At 35.5% G+C, this 19,767-nt stretch overlaps 2 protein-coding genes across 2 annotated transcripts; one reads left to right on the top strand and one right to left on the bottom strand.

Annotated features, from left to right (window-relative positions):
- Nucleotides 1-4,620: 4,620 nt before the first annotated feature.
- Nucleotides 4,621-8,428, top strand: LOC112509551 (putative disease resistance RPP13-like protein 2). The gene is made up of 2 exons (XM_025114554.1): nucleotides 4,621-7,984; nucleotides 8,144-8,428. Exon 1 carries the CDS (start codon nucleotides 4,886-4,888, stop codon nucleotides 7,979-7,981), a length of 3,096 nt encoding a protein of 1,031 aa, XP_024970322.1. The 5' UTR covers nucleotides 4,621-4,885; the 3' UTR covers nucleotides 7,982-7,984; nucleotides 8,144-8,428.
- A 2,680-nt stretch (nucleotides 8,429-11,108) lies between these two features.
- LOC112508618 (TMV resistance protein N-like) lies at nucleotides 11,109-19,082 on the bottom strand. The gene is made up of 6 exons (XM_025113290.1): nucleotides 19,051-19,082; nucleotides 16,598-17,162; nucleotides 15,073-16,162; nucleotides 14,224-14,586; nucleotides 13,243-14,106; nucleotides 11,109-12,185 (listed from the first exon to the last, which is right to left on the bottom strand). The coding sequence occupies exons 2-6, from the start codon at nucleotides 17,077-17,079 to the stop codon at nucleotides 11,619-11,621; spliced, it is 3,366 nt and encodes a 1,121-aa protein (XP_024969058.1). The 5' UTR covers nucleotides 17,080-17,162; nucleotides 19,051-19,082; the 3' UTR covers nucleotides 11,109-11,618.
- Nucleotides 19,083-19,767: the final 685 nt, after the last annotated feature.

The raw sequence follows: 19,767 nt of genomic DNA on the forward strand, positions 1-19,767 counted from the left end.
GGCTACTCGGAAGGAATGTTAAACAAGAAGCAAGTTGCCAACACTCCACTAATTACACAGCTTGCAGAGCGTAAGTTAACCAACATTCGTAATAGACTACTGCTAAAACATAGGAGTCTGTAAGATTTGATATCAAACAGACATGTCCAAAGTTGAAGTAGCATAACCCAGTTGCACCTAACCATGGGAAGAAATGCTTCAAGTACACGTGAGAGACGTAATATTCAGAGAGGAGGTTCGGGAGGGGCAAGGGTCAATCTTTTTAAATGACTAAAAATGAGACTGAGGCAACTCCAGACGTGGTAACATGTACATTTCTGGTTAACTCCGTATATGCTAAAGTGCGGTTTGATTACCGGTAAAATTTAACACTATTATTTACTTACCGGGTAAGATTTTAGTCCACCAAAATGACATCGTATGTAACAACCACGTAAGCGTTTACCGTGGTAAGAGTCGTGGCCTTCACTTATGGGGTAAGACTCATTGTCCTTGTCTTGCTCTTAACCGGGTAAGATTTTAGTCTACCAAAATGACATCGTATGTAACAATTTACCAGGTAAGCGTTTACCAGTGGTAAAATTCGTCGCCCTTACTTATAGGGTAGGACTCATAATCCTTGTCTCGCTTTTACCGGGTAAGATTTTTGGTACTTACCATATTCATCCGGTGAGATAACGTGACTTGGTAAATCACAATATCTATCAGTATTTACCTTAGTAGCTAGTTTATACTATACATGACTACTTTATCATCTAGTTCGCCAAATGTATCTAGAGTTTAGAGTATTTTTCTTATTTTTTTCAAAATTTCAGTTTGAAATGCGAAGAAGTTGCATGTGTAACCTGTTGGAAATTTTAGTGGGCCGGAAGTTTGTCTTCCATCCCACATTGGCAAACAAAGAATTTCTAGAGAAAGCCTTATAGCATTTGGTTTTCGTATCCCCAACGTTGAAAACTCAACCTTTATTCTTTTTTGGCAATAAGAGAATGTAGGGATATAAACAAATTGAGCATACAACGAATCTTTCGATGCTGAGAGTTCGTTTATGTTGGTTTATTTAATAAATGAACGAACATGAATACAGACTCATTTTTTGTTCGTTTAGTTAAATGAACGAACATGAACAATGGTTTCGTTCATTCATTTATGTTTGTTTATGTATAAACATATTTATGTATTATGACATTAATATGTGAAATCGTTGATTAAATTAAATCTTTATAATTACTTTTTATCTTTCCTATTTACTTGGTTTCATTCTGTTATGCTATTTTTTAGGAACTAAATGATGAATAATGGTGCTTGTTTTTAGTATATGTGTCCTTGTCTGTTTATGTTCGTTCGTTTACTTTTATTTATGTTCATTTTGCTTTAAGGGTTTGTTTACTAAATGTTTATCTATACTATATTATAAAGCATTTGACAAAAACTATTAAAAACCACTTTTTATGCGTAAAATATTGTTTATTAATGCATATTACTTAAAACTCAAGATTGCAACTAGATTGTGCATAAGTACAACTTATTCAAGCTCCATATCTGAATTCGTATAACTAACTGCGGATAAACATAATCAAATACATGATAAACATCTCATTTTAAATATAAAAAATCTAAAATATAATTAAGATAATTATTGAATTCTAACAGAATACTTAATTATTATCTTTATAAAATTTATAATACTAAACCAAAAATAATTATTTCATTATTAAATTTAAATTAAATTATAATAAAAAAATAAATTAAAGCAATTACATAAAAATGAGAACTTTTAAATAGTTGATTTGATATTAACATTGATATCTTCAAATTTATATTTTATTCAAAATTAAAATCATTATTGTTTTCTTAAAAAACACATAATCTATATCTATACTATATTATAAAGCATTTGACAAAAACTCTTAAAACCCATTTTTTATGCATGAAGTACTGTTTATTGATGCATATTACTTGAAATTCAAGATTACAAATGATTTTACGTAAGTACAACTTATTGAAGCTTCATTTTTAAATTCGTGTAACTAACTGCAGATAAACATAATCAAATATAAGATAAATATCTATTTTAAATATATAAAATATAAAATATAATTAAGATAATAATTGAGTTTCTAACTGAATGTTTAATTATTATCTTTAATAAAAATTATATTATTAAACCAAAAATAAATTACTTTGTTATTAGACATAAATTAAATTATAAAAAATTGAATTAAAGAAGTTATACAAAAAAACGAGAACTATTAAATAGTTAGTTTAATACTAATATTGATTTTATTTTTTTTAAATTTTTTATGCTATTTTCAAATGTATATCTTATTCAAAAATAAAAACAATACAATTTTCTTAAAACCACATAAAATCGTATTATATCGATAAGGACAAATAATAAAAACTAAACATCAAAATGAAAATTTATCTTGCTGCATTGCGCGGATACCCTTCTAGTCTTACAAAAGGAGTATGGTAAGGATCATGAATAATACCTGGTAAGAAGCATAACAAAGACCGATAATCTTACTCGACAAATGAGGGGAAAAACCTATTACCCAATAAACACTTACCAAGTAAAAGACGCTTAGAAACAATCCATTTTGATGAACAAAAATGTTACCCGTTAAATTAAAATGAGGATGACGATTCTTATCGACAATCGTTTTCTTTGTAAGCATTTGGTGAATAGTCTCCAATTTTCAAATCAAAATCTCCGTTGTTTTGTTATAAATTTGACGGTGGTTTTTAATAGTCATCAAAGGAACAAAAGAATTATGGAAGAATTTACATGAAACTACCTTAGACTTTCTTTGAAATTACGAAAGCATTAATTTTGATTTAATATTTAAATGAAAAGATAGAAAACTAAAATTCATTAAAAAAAAACATTTAAAATTTACTGGTGTGGATGCTCACGACTTTTCACATGAAAACTTATTTGGTATTTTGGATTGGAGTATTCAGTGAAGTTATTGATATTTTATATGGGGTAAATTGTATAAAAATGTAAGTATTTTTAACTTAATTTATATTTTAAATAACATACTTTTAAAACTTTTATTTTGGTATCTAAAATGTAAAATTTTAAACATTTAAGTATCCAGTTAAAACATTAACTGGTTACTATGCTGATATGGCGAGTGATGGGTAGGGATGGTGATTTGCCCCGATCTGGTGGGGAACCTGATTCACCCGACCCGAACGAGGATTCCCCACTAAAATGGGTCCTGGGGCCGGGGATTCCCGATAGACTCAAACCGAGGACGAGGATCACAGTAGAATCAAACTAAATGATACTATTTATGGGGTTTGACTAGGGATTTACCGGGTTTAAAACCGGGGATTGCTAGAGATTTGACCGGTCCCCGCCGGGGATTACAAAATCCGCCCCATCCCCGCACCGTTGCCATGCCTAGTGATGAGATGAAATTGGGTTAAGTGGCAAATAATACTTAGTTGGATACCATATCAACATGATAAACGGTTACCCGAGTACTTAAATCATTAAAACTTCACATCTTAGGTACTACGATGAAAGTTTTGAAAATATGTTACCCAAGATAGGAATCAAGTTAAAGTACGTTACTTTTCCATGTAATTTGCCCATATACATATATTTTGATTGAATCTTATATTATTAAATATCACAAATACACACTAATTATTTTTAAAACTTACATTTTCTACCTTTATAGTCATTTACTTAATTTGTAATTATAAAAGTATAAAACACAATCATTAAAATAATTCGTAAGTTTTATAATATTTAATAATATAAGATTCAATTTAAAAAATATTAAATATTAGGCTCATTTTAAATATATTGATGAGACGATTATAATAATATAATTTATAAAAAAAAGAAACATATTTTTTTTATGTATTTTAATTAATATATGATTATAAAAGTAAGAGATATAATGTAAATTAAAATTATAAAAGTGTAAAGTGTAAAAATAAGAGAGTTTAGACATAGTAAACTATTTTTACACTTTTTACCCTTTATAATTAATCATATATTTTTACACTAAAATAAATAAAAAATATGTATCCATTTTTTACAAATTACACTATTATAATCATCTCATTTATAATTCGTAAACTTTATAACATTTAATAACATAAGATTAAATCCAAAAATATTCAATATCATGCTTATTTTAAACGTATTTACGAGACGATTATAACAATGTAATTTGTAAAAAAAACATAAATTTTCATATATTTTAGTTAATATACGATTATATGTATTAATATAAGAAATGTGTAAAATAAAAAAACAAGATATAAAGTAAATTAAATAATTAATTATAAGAGTGTAAGTTATAATTTTTTCTACTGGATTACATATTTGAAATAACTTATGCTTTTATACAAAAACACTTATCTAACTTATTATAATCCAAAAGGGTTTAACTTCTTCAAAAATTCTTATTACCGGTTTGGCACCAGTATAAGTTGTTCATCCAAACACTTAAAAATGTTTATTACCGGTACCATAATAAGTTAATAAATTATTTTTATAAACAATCTCAAACACCTATTAGATTGGAACTGTTATTTCCTAAATAACTATTTATGTAAATTTCCACATATTGTCAAGAGATAGCCAAATGGAAAGTACAAAGTACTTTCTCAAGTGTGCATTTCTTAGAGTAATTTACTTGACTAAGACTCAAACAAGAAGTTTCCTTGCAACCAAACGGAAAACGCATGGATTTTTTTTAAAAAAGCTCAGAAAAGACCAAGACTCCGTTTAGAATAATCTATATAAATAGAGACCAAAACAATCTAAAAATGGGATACAAACTGATACCCAGATCACGACTTAACTTCAAAGACAGTAAACAGTTTTGATTGAGTTGTGTGTCTGAAACAGAAAATGGAGGTGAAGCCGGTGGTGGCAGTGGTGACACAGAAGCTGACAGATACGCTGAATGATGAATCAGTAGCTGATAACAAAGTTATGATGCATCAACTGAAAGGGGTTCAGAAGTCTCTTGGGAAGCTGCAAAGCTTCTCCAAAGAAGATGACGTTTGTGATGCATCCCAGAGGACAAAAGACCATCTTCATGTGGTCTATCAGATCGAGGATGAAGTTGAAAAGTTCACCTTCACAGTTGCTCGACAGAGAAAGATATTTGGTTTCTTAATGAAACATACATTCTTCTTCAATAATCTCAATTCTTGTAGTAGGCTAAAACGGAAAATAAAGAAAATCCAGTTAAGTATTTCCGGTTCAGCTGAAGATGTCATTACTCCGTCCTCGGCTTCTAGGGGTAATCGATGGGAGCAACGTAACTCTCCCACAAGCAGTTCTGATGAAGAAGATTGTAACGATGATGATGATGGAGGTTTCTACGATGAAACACATGTGCTGACACAAAAGAGCTCATCGTCTGTTTGGCCGATTTCGGAAATCCCAAGCACCCCGAGTCCTACTCGGGGGGTTTTGACTCGATCATTCACCATGATCCCACATCTTCAGGAGAATGTGCAACAACGCAAGAAGCTAACGTTCAGCTATTCTTATAATGAAGAAGAGATGGATATTGTAGGTTTCAGAGAAGAGCGTCTTCAGCACCCAAAACAGATGTCGAATTTCTCTTACCAAGAAGAAGATCTGGGCCTTTTCGGGCTGAATGATGATATCAAGAGCCTAGTGAATCGGCTTACGGAAAAGTCTGTTTGTAGACTTAATTATGATTTCAAAAATCCAGTGAAACAACGACGGGGAATGTTTATCCCAATTGTTGGTGAGGTGGGTTCTGGAAAGACCACCCTTGCTCGTGCAGTCTATAGAAACAGAAAGATCAAGGATCACTTTGAATTTCATGATTGGATTTCCGTGATGGAAGAGTATACTGCAGAAAGGATCTTGCTCAGCATGTCGAAGAAGGTCATTACGGAAAAGGATAATGGACCAATGAGCCCAAAGGATCAAGAACTAAAAAGCAGAGTCTTTAACCACCTCAAGGGTAAGAGGTACCTGATTGTGCTGGATGGTGTTGGGAATTCTGGTCTGGTGGAAAATCTGAAAGACGCCTTCCCAGATGAAAATAACGGAAGTAAGGTACTTTTCACATCTCGTGAAGTTCGGAGATGTCCAGGTCAGCATATTATGGATCAGCTAAGCGAAGAGAAAAGCTGGAATATGTTTCTGAAAGAGGCTGGAAAGGAAAAGAAGGCTGATAAAATCGAACTGAGGTTGAAATATAGGATCTTGGAAATATGCAGAGGTCTGCCTCTCAATATTGTCCTAGTTGGTGCACTGCTCTCGACTAAGAGAGTAACTAGATGGTCCTCGGCAATTTCTCGTGGCAATTGTTCTGATGAAGTTCTGTCCCTCTGTTATAACGACCTGACCACCCACTTAAAGCTTTGCCTGTTATACCTGACTCTTTTCCCAAAAGATTATGACATTCCAGTACGGAGGCTGCTGAGGCTATGGCTTGCCGAGGGGTTTGTGATGAGAAGATCCCAACAGCCATTTCCTGAGGATTTGGTACAGAAATATTTCGAAGAATTGGTTCAAAGAAGTATGATTCAGATAACCAAACTGAGGTCCGACAACAGCCCTAGACACTGTCGTTTAGTTTCTGTTCTTCATGACTATCTGCTGCCAAGAGCCCAGGATATCAGCCTTTTCTACATCCACCGCAATTTGGAGCACAGTGAAGATGCTGCAAGTCCCTTTGGTGTACGTCGGATGGTTCAGCACATGAGCACCACTGGAGCCCTGACCACCAACACAAGGGGACGTGCCATTATCTCTTCTGCAAGTTCCCTTTCTTGTGGCTGTTTGAGTTGTCGAGAAGACACACCTACTGATATGGCTACTTCACATTCTATCCCTCCAGATCTCCAGCAATCACAGGTTCAGAATTCTACTTTTGACCCTTCTCTTGTGAGGTCTTATGTGTCCTTTAACTTCCAACGCAAGGACATGCCAGCGAGAGAAGTAGGTATGTTTTTGGGTAGAATCATCAACAGTGACTTTCGGTTATTGAGGGTGCTTGATCTAGAGGGTGTGAACAAACCTACTCTCCCGGATAAGCTTGGCCATTTGCGTCTTTTGAGGTACCTGGGACTGAGACGAACATACTTGGAGAGTCTACCTGAATCAGTGGGCGACCTATCTTATCTAGAAACGCTAGATGTAAAGCACACTCGTGTAGATAGTCTACCTGACTCCATTTGGAAGCTCAAACAGCTTCGTCATCTCAATCTGAATAACATTCGACTTGCCATGCCACCTAGCAGTTCTTTAACTCTCCTCACCCTATGGGGATTGGTTTTAGATGAGAAGATAAAACCAAATGAAGGTTTGGGCAAGTTGCTTGATCTTAGAGAGTTGGGTATTAAGTTCAACTTAAGCACAAGCCAAGGTGTTTTGCTTGACTGGGTTGCTAAGTTAGAAAATCTTCAGTCTTTGCGGTTGACATCCGTAGATGAGATGGGTCGCCCTTCGAAGCTAGTTTTGAAGCCACTAGTGAACTTGGACAAACTTTCTCATCTTAATCTGTATGGTCACTTACAAAGATTACCCTATCCAAAGGAATTCCCGCCAACAGTTAAGGTTCTCACCTTATCAATTTCTCAGCTAAGCATGGATCCAATGGAGACCCTGGAACAACTACCTTGTCTGATTGTGTTGAGGCTCTTGGCCAAGTCATTCACAGCAGAAAGAATGGCTTGCCATCGAGGAGGATTTAAAAAACTTCGGGTTTTGAAGCTGTGGATGCTGATGGAGTTGGAGGAATGGGATGTAGAGGAAGAAGCAATGGAGAGCCTCAAAGAATTAGACATCAGATGCTGCCATAAGTTGAACAATATCCCTTGTAGACTACTGCAAAAACAGAAATGCCTGGAGGAATTAATACTGACAGACATGCCCGATGAATTTGTAGCCCAGACCAAGAGAAAGAAATCCAAGGACACTTCTCTCACAATCAACCCTTGGAAATTTGCTCCCTAGGCTGTAAGTTCTTCCATCTTACTTCATTGATCTAGCTTCAAAAGTCTCGCTATTTATGTTTTTTTAGAGTTTAATCTTTGTTTTCTATGACATAACAAAATAATGCTTCTTGAGGCAGAGGTACCTGAAGTGTTTTTGATGGCCTTTCCTCTTTTATTGCAGCTCACGTAAGCCAGTCTTGCATTAGTTAGAAAGCTCAAACCTGCCATCATGAAGTGCTAAAACTCGTTAGTTATTCAGCAGAAATATTCATTGTGCATACATCTTCTCGAAGCTCTCGTGTTTTGTTACTGTTTCTAGTCCTTTTACATTCCGGATGTATGATAGTTCCAATCTGTGGTTTTATAGTTCAACCAAATTGTTTGTACTAATGAATCCATGGCTACTCCGAAGGAAAGTTAAACAAGAAGCAAATTGTCTTTATTTGTAAAATTATTCATCTTTTTCACATGTTTGTTAAAATTCTCTGGTTGAAACACCTCTAAATTTGGAACACAAGGAGTAATTCAGTTCCCTAATGAAATCAACTACCTATCTAAGTGGACTAGCTGACTTCTCTATTGCATAACACCTTCTCACCTGAATTCAATAATCACAGCTAAGCGGCCACATTGTACCAATTACACAGTCTGCACTTCTATCAAACGTAGGGAATCAAGATGAAGGTTCAAAAGGGTAACCATAATGATAGCAGGAGCATGGAGTTCATGACAGCAAATAGACCACAGTAGAGGCAACCAGCTGCAGAATGTTCTGATGGCGAAGAGAGGGAGAGAAGGAAATCAAACCAAACTTACCTAGAACATCCCACTCAGAAGCAGGGTTAGGGGATGGTAAGATATATGAATACCAGATCTCCACTGCTGCTGTGGAGAGCCCAGGTTGTAAAAGGTTTAGGGAAGTTGGAGAAATTTAGAAAAGGTGTTCGAAAGTCCGGGACATTAGAAATTTTTGTACGATAAAGGGACTGCAAAATGCATCGGAGTTAAAAAGCTTAAAAGAGTTTGGAAATGAAAACTGTGTAAAAGAAGTACAATCTCACACTTGTAACATAAAAAAGGTATAGCTAAAAAGAGCAAAAGAATATCAAACCAACCCACCCTCTACTCCTCCCCAAACTTTGTAGCTAAAAGTCCCCTATAGAGGAGAGGATCTGCAAGCCTAATCCATTAGAGGTCATGTTCTCGGAAAGGCCTTAGATCATCATTTCCAGCTGAAAGTGGTAATGCCACATTCTCCTCGGCCTGCCTCTCCTCCTCACTCCCTGACCAATAAGGTCTCCATCCTTCTCACCGATGCCATCATCTATCTCCTGTGAGGCTGTGAACGTGCCCAAAACACCACATGAGTCTATTATGGAAGTTATATTTTGATCCCCTACATATTATGGAATATGGCACTTATGCTTTTTAAAGGAAAAAAACGTATCAAACAATTACGATACAATTTATCTCGCATATATCCAAAGTGCAATATCCTTCACATGGTACAATTGTATCATGCATAGGTCGATTAAGTGCTCACGAGCATTTGTACACCAACTAATGCGGATAATTTGTGCCCTGTTTTTAACAAAAATTGTCTGAGAGGCTACTATTTATGAATTAATTAAAATAATTACAATTACTATGAATCTACTGGAAGGTAATTAACTGTCCTCGAGCTGATTCTGATTGTAATTTCAAAAATATAACTGCTATTGCACCTATCTTATCAGATTTTCCATCTCATAAAAGAATAACCATATTGGATGTCGCCTAGCAATAAACAATTGGAGCTTAAAACTTTTATGAATAGAAAGAATGCTTTTCAATAGTTTTAGGAATTGAAATATTGATGTAAAAATTCTTTAACTAGCTTTACAAATTCATTGATGTATAATGTATTGTATCATACAATTGTTAAACACATCTTGAACATGTTTCTAACACCAAAATATTCATACCCTGCCCAATTTAGCATTCAAGATTGACCAAATTGAATTTACATCAAATTGAAATTGTATAGTTATCCCTCCTATCTACATTCGGACATCCTCGGATTTTTGAAATAGATTGTAGCACCATCTTACAGAAGAAGTTTATTTTACAAATTTATAAAACCTACCAAATAATTCAGTTTTTCCATTTGGTAAATAAAAATTGGCAGAGGGAAAAACTATCTAATTTTTGAAAATGCAGAACAACTTGCAAACAATATGCTCGAACAAAAAGATTCATCAATTACATACTTGTAGTCTCATAATCATGTCAATATTTTTGTCCAACTTTAACCAATATCCTAACATATATAATCAATATCCATTTTGAGATATTAGCATATTCTTCGTCAAATTGGTCCTTCACATCGTCTTATTGTCCCACATTGACATTTGATTAGTTAATTTGATGAAAATGATATTACTATGAAAGTAAATGTACGTGACTGATGATGTTTTTGTTTTAGAATATGTAAATAGAAATAATATGGAAGTGCGGTAACTTCTTTCTCTATTTTGTCTAATGTTAAAATATGGAATGAACAATTTTTCAAGAGATTACCTTAAAAATATACTCATGTATCTAAGAAAGACTATAACATTTAATTAGAAACATAGTTTAACAAAAAGAAAAGTTCAGAAATCATACTTGGACCAACTACCCAACAACCTACAGTTCTAATGCAACAACTTTGATTTTACACTTTCAATTGTCTTATAAATAATCTCTTGATAGATCGACCCCTTAACAGTCTTATAAAAATACTCATGTATCTAAGAAAAACTATAGCATGACTTTCTAACTCTGAAAACATATGTAAATGTATGCTAAACTTCATCTAGGAGAGATCGATCGAAGATGGGATGGATATGGGTTATTCTGACTGAGGGCAAGATGGATATGAAATAGGCAGTGAAAACATAGTGGATATAGGTGACGACGTATAGGTGCATGATGAATAAAAGAGAATGATCCTTACCCTTATTCACCCATTATTAATCTTCAATTTCACCTTCCATTAATCTGAGGTTCTTGTACCTTCTGAGTTTTGACCACAATTTAGGACAAGAAGTAGAAGGCGATACACAGTTTTTCGTCGTCTTTATAAAATCAATCTAACTGAAGATGGGACTACAATTAACTGATGTGAAAAGGAAATAAAGATGGGACCCACATAATGGAAAAAGAACACAGAAAAATATCATAGTTGAAAAGTTACCTCATACCATTTGAGCGGGAAGATTCACATGTTGAGTAGGGCCAACTATGAAATGCTAAATTTCTTCCATCGAGGTTTGTCATGCACCCACCTAGGCCCTAGCCCGTCCAGGCGTTTATTATTCTAGAATGGTTAAGTATGTTCTTGGGAGAGTTCTGGCCTCTTGAATAGCCGGTAACCATTTGTTTTCACAACTGAATTCCATCAGCACCTTTGATGATTTCAGCTTCTCTTTTAGAGTTTGATTGATTCTGTCCAGTTCTTAACAAGGCACGTCTTCAATGGCTGCTGATCTAACATCAATATTTGAATGTCCGGCAGCACCATTCTTAGCTGTAGAAGTAGGGAACTGCAGCATCATTTTTGAACCACTTGCTGCTTCCTGTTTATCTTCCTCGCATACCAGTATACCAAACGGTTTCACATTGAGTACAGACAACTATGAAATGCGAAATTTCTTCCATGGAGGCTCATCTTCAGTGGCTGCTGATCTAACATCAAGATTTGAATGGCCGGCAGCACCATTCTCAGATGTAAATGTAGGGAACCATAGCATCGTTTTTGAACCACTTGCTGTTTCTTGTTCATCTTCCTCCCATACCAGTATCACACCGCATTGTTTCACCTTACAGTTGATGCCAATGCATTTTAATGAAACGATAATGTGATTTTTTATTTTCTTCCATTTGGGGTCAGATTTCCTGTAAGACAACCATATCTGATCTGACTCAATATTTGGATCATCGGTTGCCAAAAGGGAAACGTCACTGATGACAGCACCACAGGAGTCTTTGATGGTACAGAAGATCTCAAAATATGTACTTCGGCTACCAGTGTTTTCGGGAGTAATAACAGCACAAGTAACCAATCCCTTTAACTTTTTGTAGCACCAATGAGGCGGTAAGTCCACCATTATGCAATCTCCCATACTTTGATTGCTAAACCACCGTGGAATTCTACTTCCTGGAAGAAATATATGAACCTCTTCGAATATATCAATCCATCCCTGTCCAATGAAAATTAACTCTCTGTTAGTAGTCACTTCCTGTCATGCCCAGAGACTAGGATAGGAAAATAACGAAACAATCACACTGCCTCTCTCTTTGAAGTTCATAGCTTAAGCCTATTGTACAGAAGTTCAGTATATGCACGTTCAATTTGTTTCTTCTAATATGAACCGTTTATTGTAGGTATGGCACTGAGGCAGGTTTCGTTGGCCCCCTGCTTCACCCTCCCCCCCCCCCCCCCTCTTCTCCTTGTACGGGCTGGATATGCATGTTGAAAAACGAGTTCATAGTGGAACTGAAGATGATTCTAGGGACCTGGATTATATGAAGTCTTGTCAAGGAAACCTCATATCCACCAAAATATCATCATTTTACTAAGATACCTTAGATGCATTTGCAAACTTTGCCTGCATTCTTACGTAGCGAGTCCCAACTGCTCTAATGGAAGTGACAAGTGAGAGGGTGCACTGTATCTAACGGTTCTCACGAAAATGAAGCCAAATCAAAGTATTTGTAGTTCCTTGTCCTGGTGTTGAATTAACTAGATTTTTCTTTTCTGTTTAATTAATATATTGTAACATTTAAACTTTATAACTTCAACTCATATTTAAGTTCAAATGTGTGCTGAAGTTTCATAGAGCCAAAACACCACAGCGAGGATATGTTGGGGGGGGGGGTAATTGAGGAGGTCGATGTCAGGTAACAGGGAAGTGAACGCAAGAGAAATATAGATGAATGTCCCCGCATGTCTACCCTATTGCAATCCCTAGTTTTACTTTAGATGTTTAGAACATCAATCACTACTGGATAAGACTTGTGATTCCATTCCAATCGCCAACTAAAATGCATCTATCAGGTACTAAATTTCATCATTACGTTAGAAAGTATGACACAGAAATGAAGATATCAGGTAATCTTATATTTGGGCTAAAAATTCAGTTAAAAGTACAATCAAATGGGTTGCTAATAAGATCAACATTCTAAAATGTGTATATGTGTGTAACATCATTGTTTAAGATATGCATGTGTGCATGTGTACAGAGAGAGAGAGAGAACCTGTGGCAACAACACCATAACAAGGCTCTCGATGGTCTGTTTCTCGACCACTTTTGGACAATTCTTAAAATCGAAGACAGAACTGCTAGCATTGTACATGGTTGATAGCTTTGGTAGTTCCTGGAGTGAAGTGCAATGCTGTGCATCAAGGTTACGGATGGAAGAAGGAAGTTTTGGTAGAACCTGAAGCTTCTTACAACCAATCAGTCGTAGACATGAAAGTCGAGAGAGGGAACTGAAGTTTGCATCTATGCTTGTGAAATCATTTCCATTCAGATCTAACTCTTCAAGCGAACACAAAGTTTCAAGGTTATGTAGGCTAGCACCTGATAGATTGCAATGGCTAACATCCAAAACTCTTAGTGAACCTAAAGTTGACAAAGAAGGCAACACCACAGCCGGGGGATGATGGAATTTTCTTAACAATGATGAAAGAGAAAAGAATGAATGCCATGATTTAGTTTGGATAGCTTCACATCGTCCTAATGAAAGCACTTCAAGGTTGCTAAAAGAAAATAGCAATGCAGGGACTATCTTTATGGCAGTTCCATCAAGACGAAGTTCCACTAGAGCTTTAATCTTATGCAGGTCCTCTGGCAATTTTTGCATTTTTGAGCAATCAGAGAGGATGAGATGTTTAAGTGATTCCATTTCAGTTATATTGGGGAAAATCTTAAGGTTTTTGCAGTTTTTCAAATTTAAGAGAATGAGCAGCTTCAGAGTTCCGACTGATGGGTGGACTTCAACCAAATTTTCACAACCATCAAGTATTAGCTCTTTGAGATTTGGAGTTTCTGTGAAGTCTGGTGTCTTTCTTAAGTTGCGACAATGACTGAGCTTCAATAGTGTCAACTTTTTGAAACCCTGTTTATAAAGATGAAAGAGAAATGAATCGGATCAATTATTGTAATGGACAACAAAGAACCAATGTATACATACATACATACACACACACAGAGAGATGAAGAACAACGTGATTACCTTTGATCCGCTCCAGATTTGTTTGATGCAACTATATGACATATCAAGGACAAGGAGGCTCTCAGGGAAGAACATTGATGGTAAATACTGAAAAGGGTACCCATGCCAACAAAGCAACTGTAGTTCATTGGACAAAAATTCAAGCTTTCCAGTAGTGCTCACCTTAGTCTCTTTCCCCAATTCAGTTCTGCATTTTATGCCATTAGTGTCTCTAAAGTTACTCAAGGCCCCAATATATATGTGTAGTAGCCGAAGATTTTTCAACTTTGTGAAGCTTTGACAACAGATATTGACTTCTKAACATGAAAGGTCTAGTGACAGGCCTTTAACCAATTCAGTTCCCTGGAAAGAAGAGAAGGCATTACATATAACATTGAAAAGGAATTACATTTACATGAAGCAAGTTGTTTGTGTGAAAGAAATGTGAATACATACATGTTGGGACTTTGTACAACTCAGACCACCCGTGCCCCAGGGACCATACTCGACTACATCCACATCTGTTTCCGTTTGACTTGGGTAAATAATAACAATGAGAGTCGACTTATTTTCTTGCTTAACAGATTATAAATTTTGACCTCGACTCATAAAAGTTATTCCACTTGATTGGCTCAAATCAAGTAATTAAACCCGTCTGAGTATCACATCCAAATAAACCTACAGGTACGCTCTTAACTATCCATTTGACTCGGATCATTGGTATTCTTGGGAATTAAACTTGATAGGTATTGACTCGACACATACCAACTTGAGCTTACTAACTTACGTCTCAAGATACATGCACACTTAAATGACTTCTATGTTTATGGTTGCAGAGAAAGGGCATAGAGAGTAACGTACACCATGTACCTTATCGTTTTTCATTACATAGCACACATCTGTTGGACACCACAATCTACTCCGTTTCCCGAGTTCTTCAGATTCTTCACGTACTATTTGCCAACCCATTTCTTGGACCAGATTATGCATCTGTATCCTATCTTCACATATAGTTATTAGAGACTTATCAGCTAGAACTCTGAGATTAGTTGCATAAAATAATTCACAGCCATCCAGTATATGCTGCACATAATCTTTCTTTTCTCCTTTGAAGAAACATGCAATATCAAGAAAAATGTTCTTTTGATCAGCATCTAGCCCATCATAACTTACTTGGAGCGCTTTCTGGATAAGAACATGAGGATTACTTTGAAGTTTATCTATCTCACTTCCCCATTCGTTTAGAGTCTTGTTGAACAGAATACGACCAAAAACTTTTAGAGCAAGGGGGAGTCCATTAACATAGTGAAGTATCCTGCTAACATGTTCAAAAAATTCGTCCTGCGGATGTTTATCTCTAAAGGCATATATACTAAACAACTCAAGAGCTTCATGTTCATTCAAAAGGTCGATCGTATAAATCGGTTCTACTTTATAAGCACTGAGCAACTGTCTATCTCTGCTGGTTACCACAATCATACTTCCAGGACTAAACCAATCAGGATTGCCTGCTAGAGCTTCAAATTGGTTGTAATGATCCACGTCATCGAGTACAACGAGGATCTTTTTACCCGGCATCCTTTTCTTCATTGTGCATATCCCTTCGCCAACACTCCGTACTTTTAGACTCCCGTCTTTCATAATATCATCAAGAAGTTTCGTCTGAAGATGAACAAGCCCATACCGATTCTCAACATCTTTAACATCTTCACAGAAGCTGCGTCCTTCAAAATGTTTATACATAAGGTTATAAATAGCTTTGGCAACGGTTGTTTTTCCTATTCCACCGATGCCACATATCCCTATCATGTGAACTTTATTTGATCCCACAAATCGCAACAAGTCCATTTGCTCTGCACGTGCATATAATCCAACTAGGTTGTCACCAGCATGTAAGGGCCCATCACTCAGTTTATAAAATATCTCCTTTGAGATTATATCGATGAACCTTGGCTCATGCCTACAAAACCATAAAGAAGATAATACGGATGAGGTTGAAGATTGAAATGAAGCCCATAGAACAAAAACAAGTGTAATACATATGTATATATGATTGACTATACTCATTTTGGAGTGTACAGTAGCTATCCCACTAAACTCTAATTTTAAACCCCACTCATGCAACACAAAAAATAGAACAAATCGGTCTACTATTCTAGTCCCCCTGGGTCTATTCTATGACATGAGTTACAATGCATATGGAATGACTGATACCTCTAATTATCTTATCATACAACAGATGGAGAAATTAGATGACTAGATGTCAAATTATTGTAGTGCTTAAACAATTAACACTAAAAACAAACAACTATAATCATGCAAAGCAGGTAAAATTTATTTAATTGGAAGGAGGGGGAAAGGTGAAAGGAGGGAAACCTTAGCATTGAGTATTTACCCGTTGGTCATATTTTGGAGATCCCATCCTGATAAGTTCGCAGCCAAGGTTAGAGCTTGCTTCCATTTGAAAACCTCCGTCCTATTTAAAGCTTCATGCTTCATGATCGCTTCTTTATAGCTCCCAGTTTGATTGCGCACCACTGCTGGCGTCACATCGTAAAAGATAGGCCGGACTTCATATTTGTCCTTCTCCCTTGCCTTGCACTCGAGGATTTTCACAAGTTCTTTCATACACAATGTTGAAGAAGCATAGTTGTGTGAGAAGATGACTATCAAAAACCTCGATTGTTCAATGGCTTTGTGGATCTCAAAAGATGTCTCTTCTCCTCTATTTACCTGATCATTGTCCCCATAAGCACGAATTCCTTTTCTTTTTAAATCGCTAAAGAGATGGTCGATGAAAATTTTGCCTATGTCTTCACCTCTAAAACTAAAAAATACATCATAAGCCCATTGATGAGAAGATGATGAAGCCATCATAGAAAAGCTGCCTGGCAACAATATGATCAAGGGAAGTGAGGAATGCTAACTGTATCTGGTGCGACTGATTGAATAATTGGAAACTGCATGCAAGTTAACATATGCCCATGAATATAGAGATCAAGAAACTCAATGTCATACAGAACTATCACTACTCAGAGTCAGAGTTTGAGATTGAGATCTTGCACAAGATCAGAACCCAAACCAACTCTACTCCAACAACATTTATCACTTTTGCTTGCACTCTGTTCCCAAAATGATCCAAATGAACCGAAAGGGTAACACAACTTGGTATTTGAATAACACACATACACATTGCATATGCAATATAAAATAATAACAATAATCATAATACTAATTTAAAAGAAAATATAGAAGGATCATTACTCATATGGACCGGGTAAACTTGAGACCTTCTGGCCAGCATACAGGCTCCTAAGGAGTTGATAGCACCTAATTGGATTGATTATTCCTCATTGACATCATAATATTTTCATTTCATTAATCTCGTGAATGGTCAAGTAGAACTCCATTCATATGCTCAAGCTCTATAAGATCTCAAACGAATATAAGAAATGGAAAAGTAGTTGTTTGCTCTCGAGCACAATCATGCTTGCAAACTAACCAATTTTTCTTAGGTATAGAAAGGAATAGGTTCTTGATGGGTTTTCAACATCAAAGATCATGCAAATGGTGAGTTTGAAGTCAGGATTCTAGAAAATGGTTTACTCAAGCTTATGAAGTTTTTCAGCATACCTTCACACCAAGTGCAAAAAATTGACAACCCTGTGGAGTTTTTTAGTTGTTGCTATCATTAAATATTGACATGTTCACCAACTTGATGTAAACAATGTGCTCCTACATGGTTCTCTTGATGAAGATGTATATATGAAGCCCCCTACTAACTACTTGGATCCTAAGTCGCCACTTGCCTGTAAACTGGCCAGGTCCTTGTCAGGAGTAAACCAAGCTTCAAACAACGGTTTATCAAACTCAGTCAAGCCTTAACCCTATAAGGAATTGGCTATGAAAGGAGTTATCATGACAATCCTTGTTCACAATGAAGAAATGCAGTTGATTTCACCCTTATTTTCATCCATCTTTAATGATGCTTCCATTAAATCCAGTCACAATTTTATAACTGAGATTAAGGATGCTTTGGGTTCCTAGTCAACCGGAGGAAGTACATCCTTCGCAAGTTGGCATGATTAAAGAAGCCAATCTCCTATGATGCAAATCCCCTACCACTACTAGTTACTTGTGCAAACATAACCCCAACCGAGGAAATTGTTTGATGATCCATCTACATGTTGAAAGCTTGAGGAAAATAGTATACATCCCTTTGTTGCTCACCTATTAAGTCAATTCTCAAAAACGAACTCAGACTTCCTACTACAAAGCCTTGATAGTCTTGCTCCTGGTCAAAGGCTACACCTACCATCATCTTCTTCTATTTGATCGAAAGGCTATTGTGATAGTGACTACAATATCCGACTACATCTTCCTTGGAGATCCCTTGACATCTTGGAAATCAAAGAAACAATTAGTGTCTCTAGATCATCATCAGCTTAAGCTGAATATAGGGTTTAATATCCATATCAGTTTGAAGTTGAAACGTAGAACATTACACATTCAAATTCAAAAGCATCTTTTTTCTTTTCATATATAGGAATGGAAGTATGGAACCAACAGTTGGTAAAAAGATGCAGATACAACAAATACATTGCAGGCGCTGTAAATTCAATAGTTGACCTGAAGTTAATCCATGGCAATATGGCATATTCGTTTATTCACATGAAATCATAAGTTATCAGGACCGGACTGATTAGATAGAATCAAGCGATAAGTTCAAATTTTCATTAACAAAAAATCAATGATGAGCATTTGTTATGCTTGAAACACTACGAGTGAAGGCATAATCGATATGATATGATACCGGAAAACTGCAACAACATTCGTCGCATTTCATACCTCGCCTTCGCCGTCGTATCCGCCGGCTGTCCGGCCTGCCTTTCGGAAGGAAAAAAGTCGGTCCGGATTGATTGGGATGACAGTCAATGGCCCACAACTGTTAAGCAAACGGGTGTTTTTGGATGCGACAAAAACTGATTAGAGTAAATTACATTTTTGGTCCCTGTATTTTGTTAAAAAGTATCACTACATTCCTTAAACTCTGTTTATTGCATTTCTGGTACCTATGGGTTGCATTTTATTATGAAAATAGTTTTATACCTGCTGCAATACAGTTAAATATAAAACTTTCTTGTAAATAAAAATTTAATTAATTATTTATTTATAAAATATTATACTTTTTAAATTATGGTATTGTTTGTAAGTAAAATAATATTTTGATAACTAAATAAGAAATACAAAGGTTAGAGCCTATAAAAATCATCTATCAAATAGGGTGTTTTTTTTAAGAAATAGTTCATCTTTAAATCTCAAAAGAATTTGAGAACTTTGTTTTGACAACTTCAGTCTTTATCCCATTTTTGAAAGATCAATGGTATTGTAAACATTAAAAATATCATAGTATCATAGTACTTGGTTCATTTTTATTGAAGAGACGATTATAATGATATAATTTATAAAAAAAATAAACATTTTTAAATATATTTTTGTTAATATATAGTTACATATGTTAATATGAGAATGTGTAAAATGAAAAATATGAAGAGAAGAGATATA

This window comes from Cynara cardunculus (genome assembly GCF_001531365.2).
Source record: "Cynara cardunculus var. scolymus isolate 2C chromosome LG 3, CcrdV1, whole genome shotgun sequence".
Classification (NCBI taxonomy): domain Eukaryota; kingdom Viridiplantae; phylum Streptophyta; class Magnoliopsida; order Asterales; family Asteraceae; genus Cynara; species Cynara cardunculus.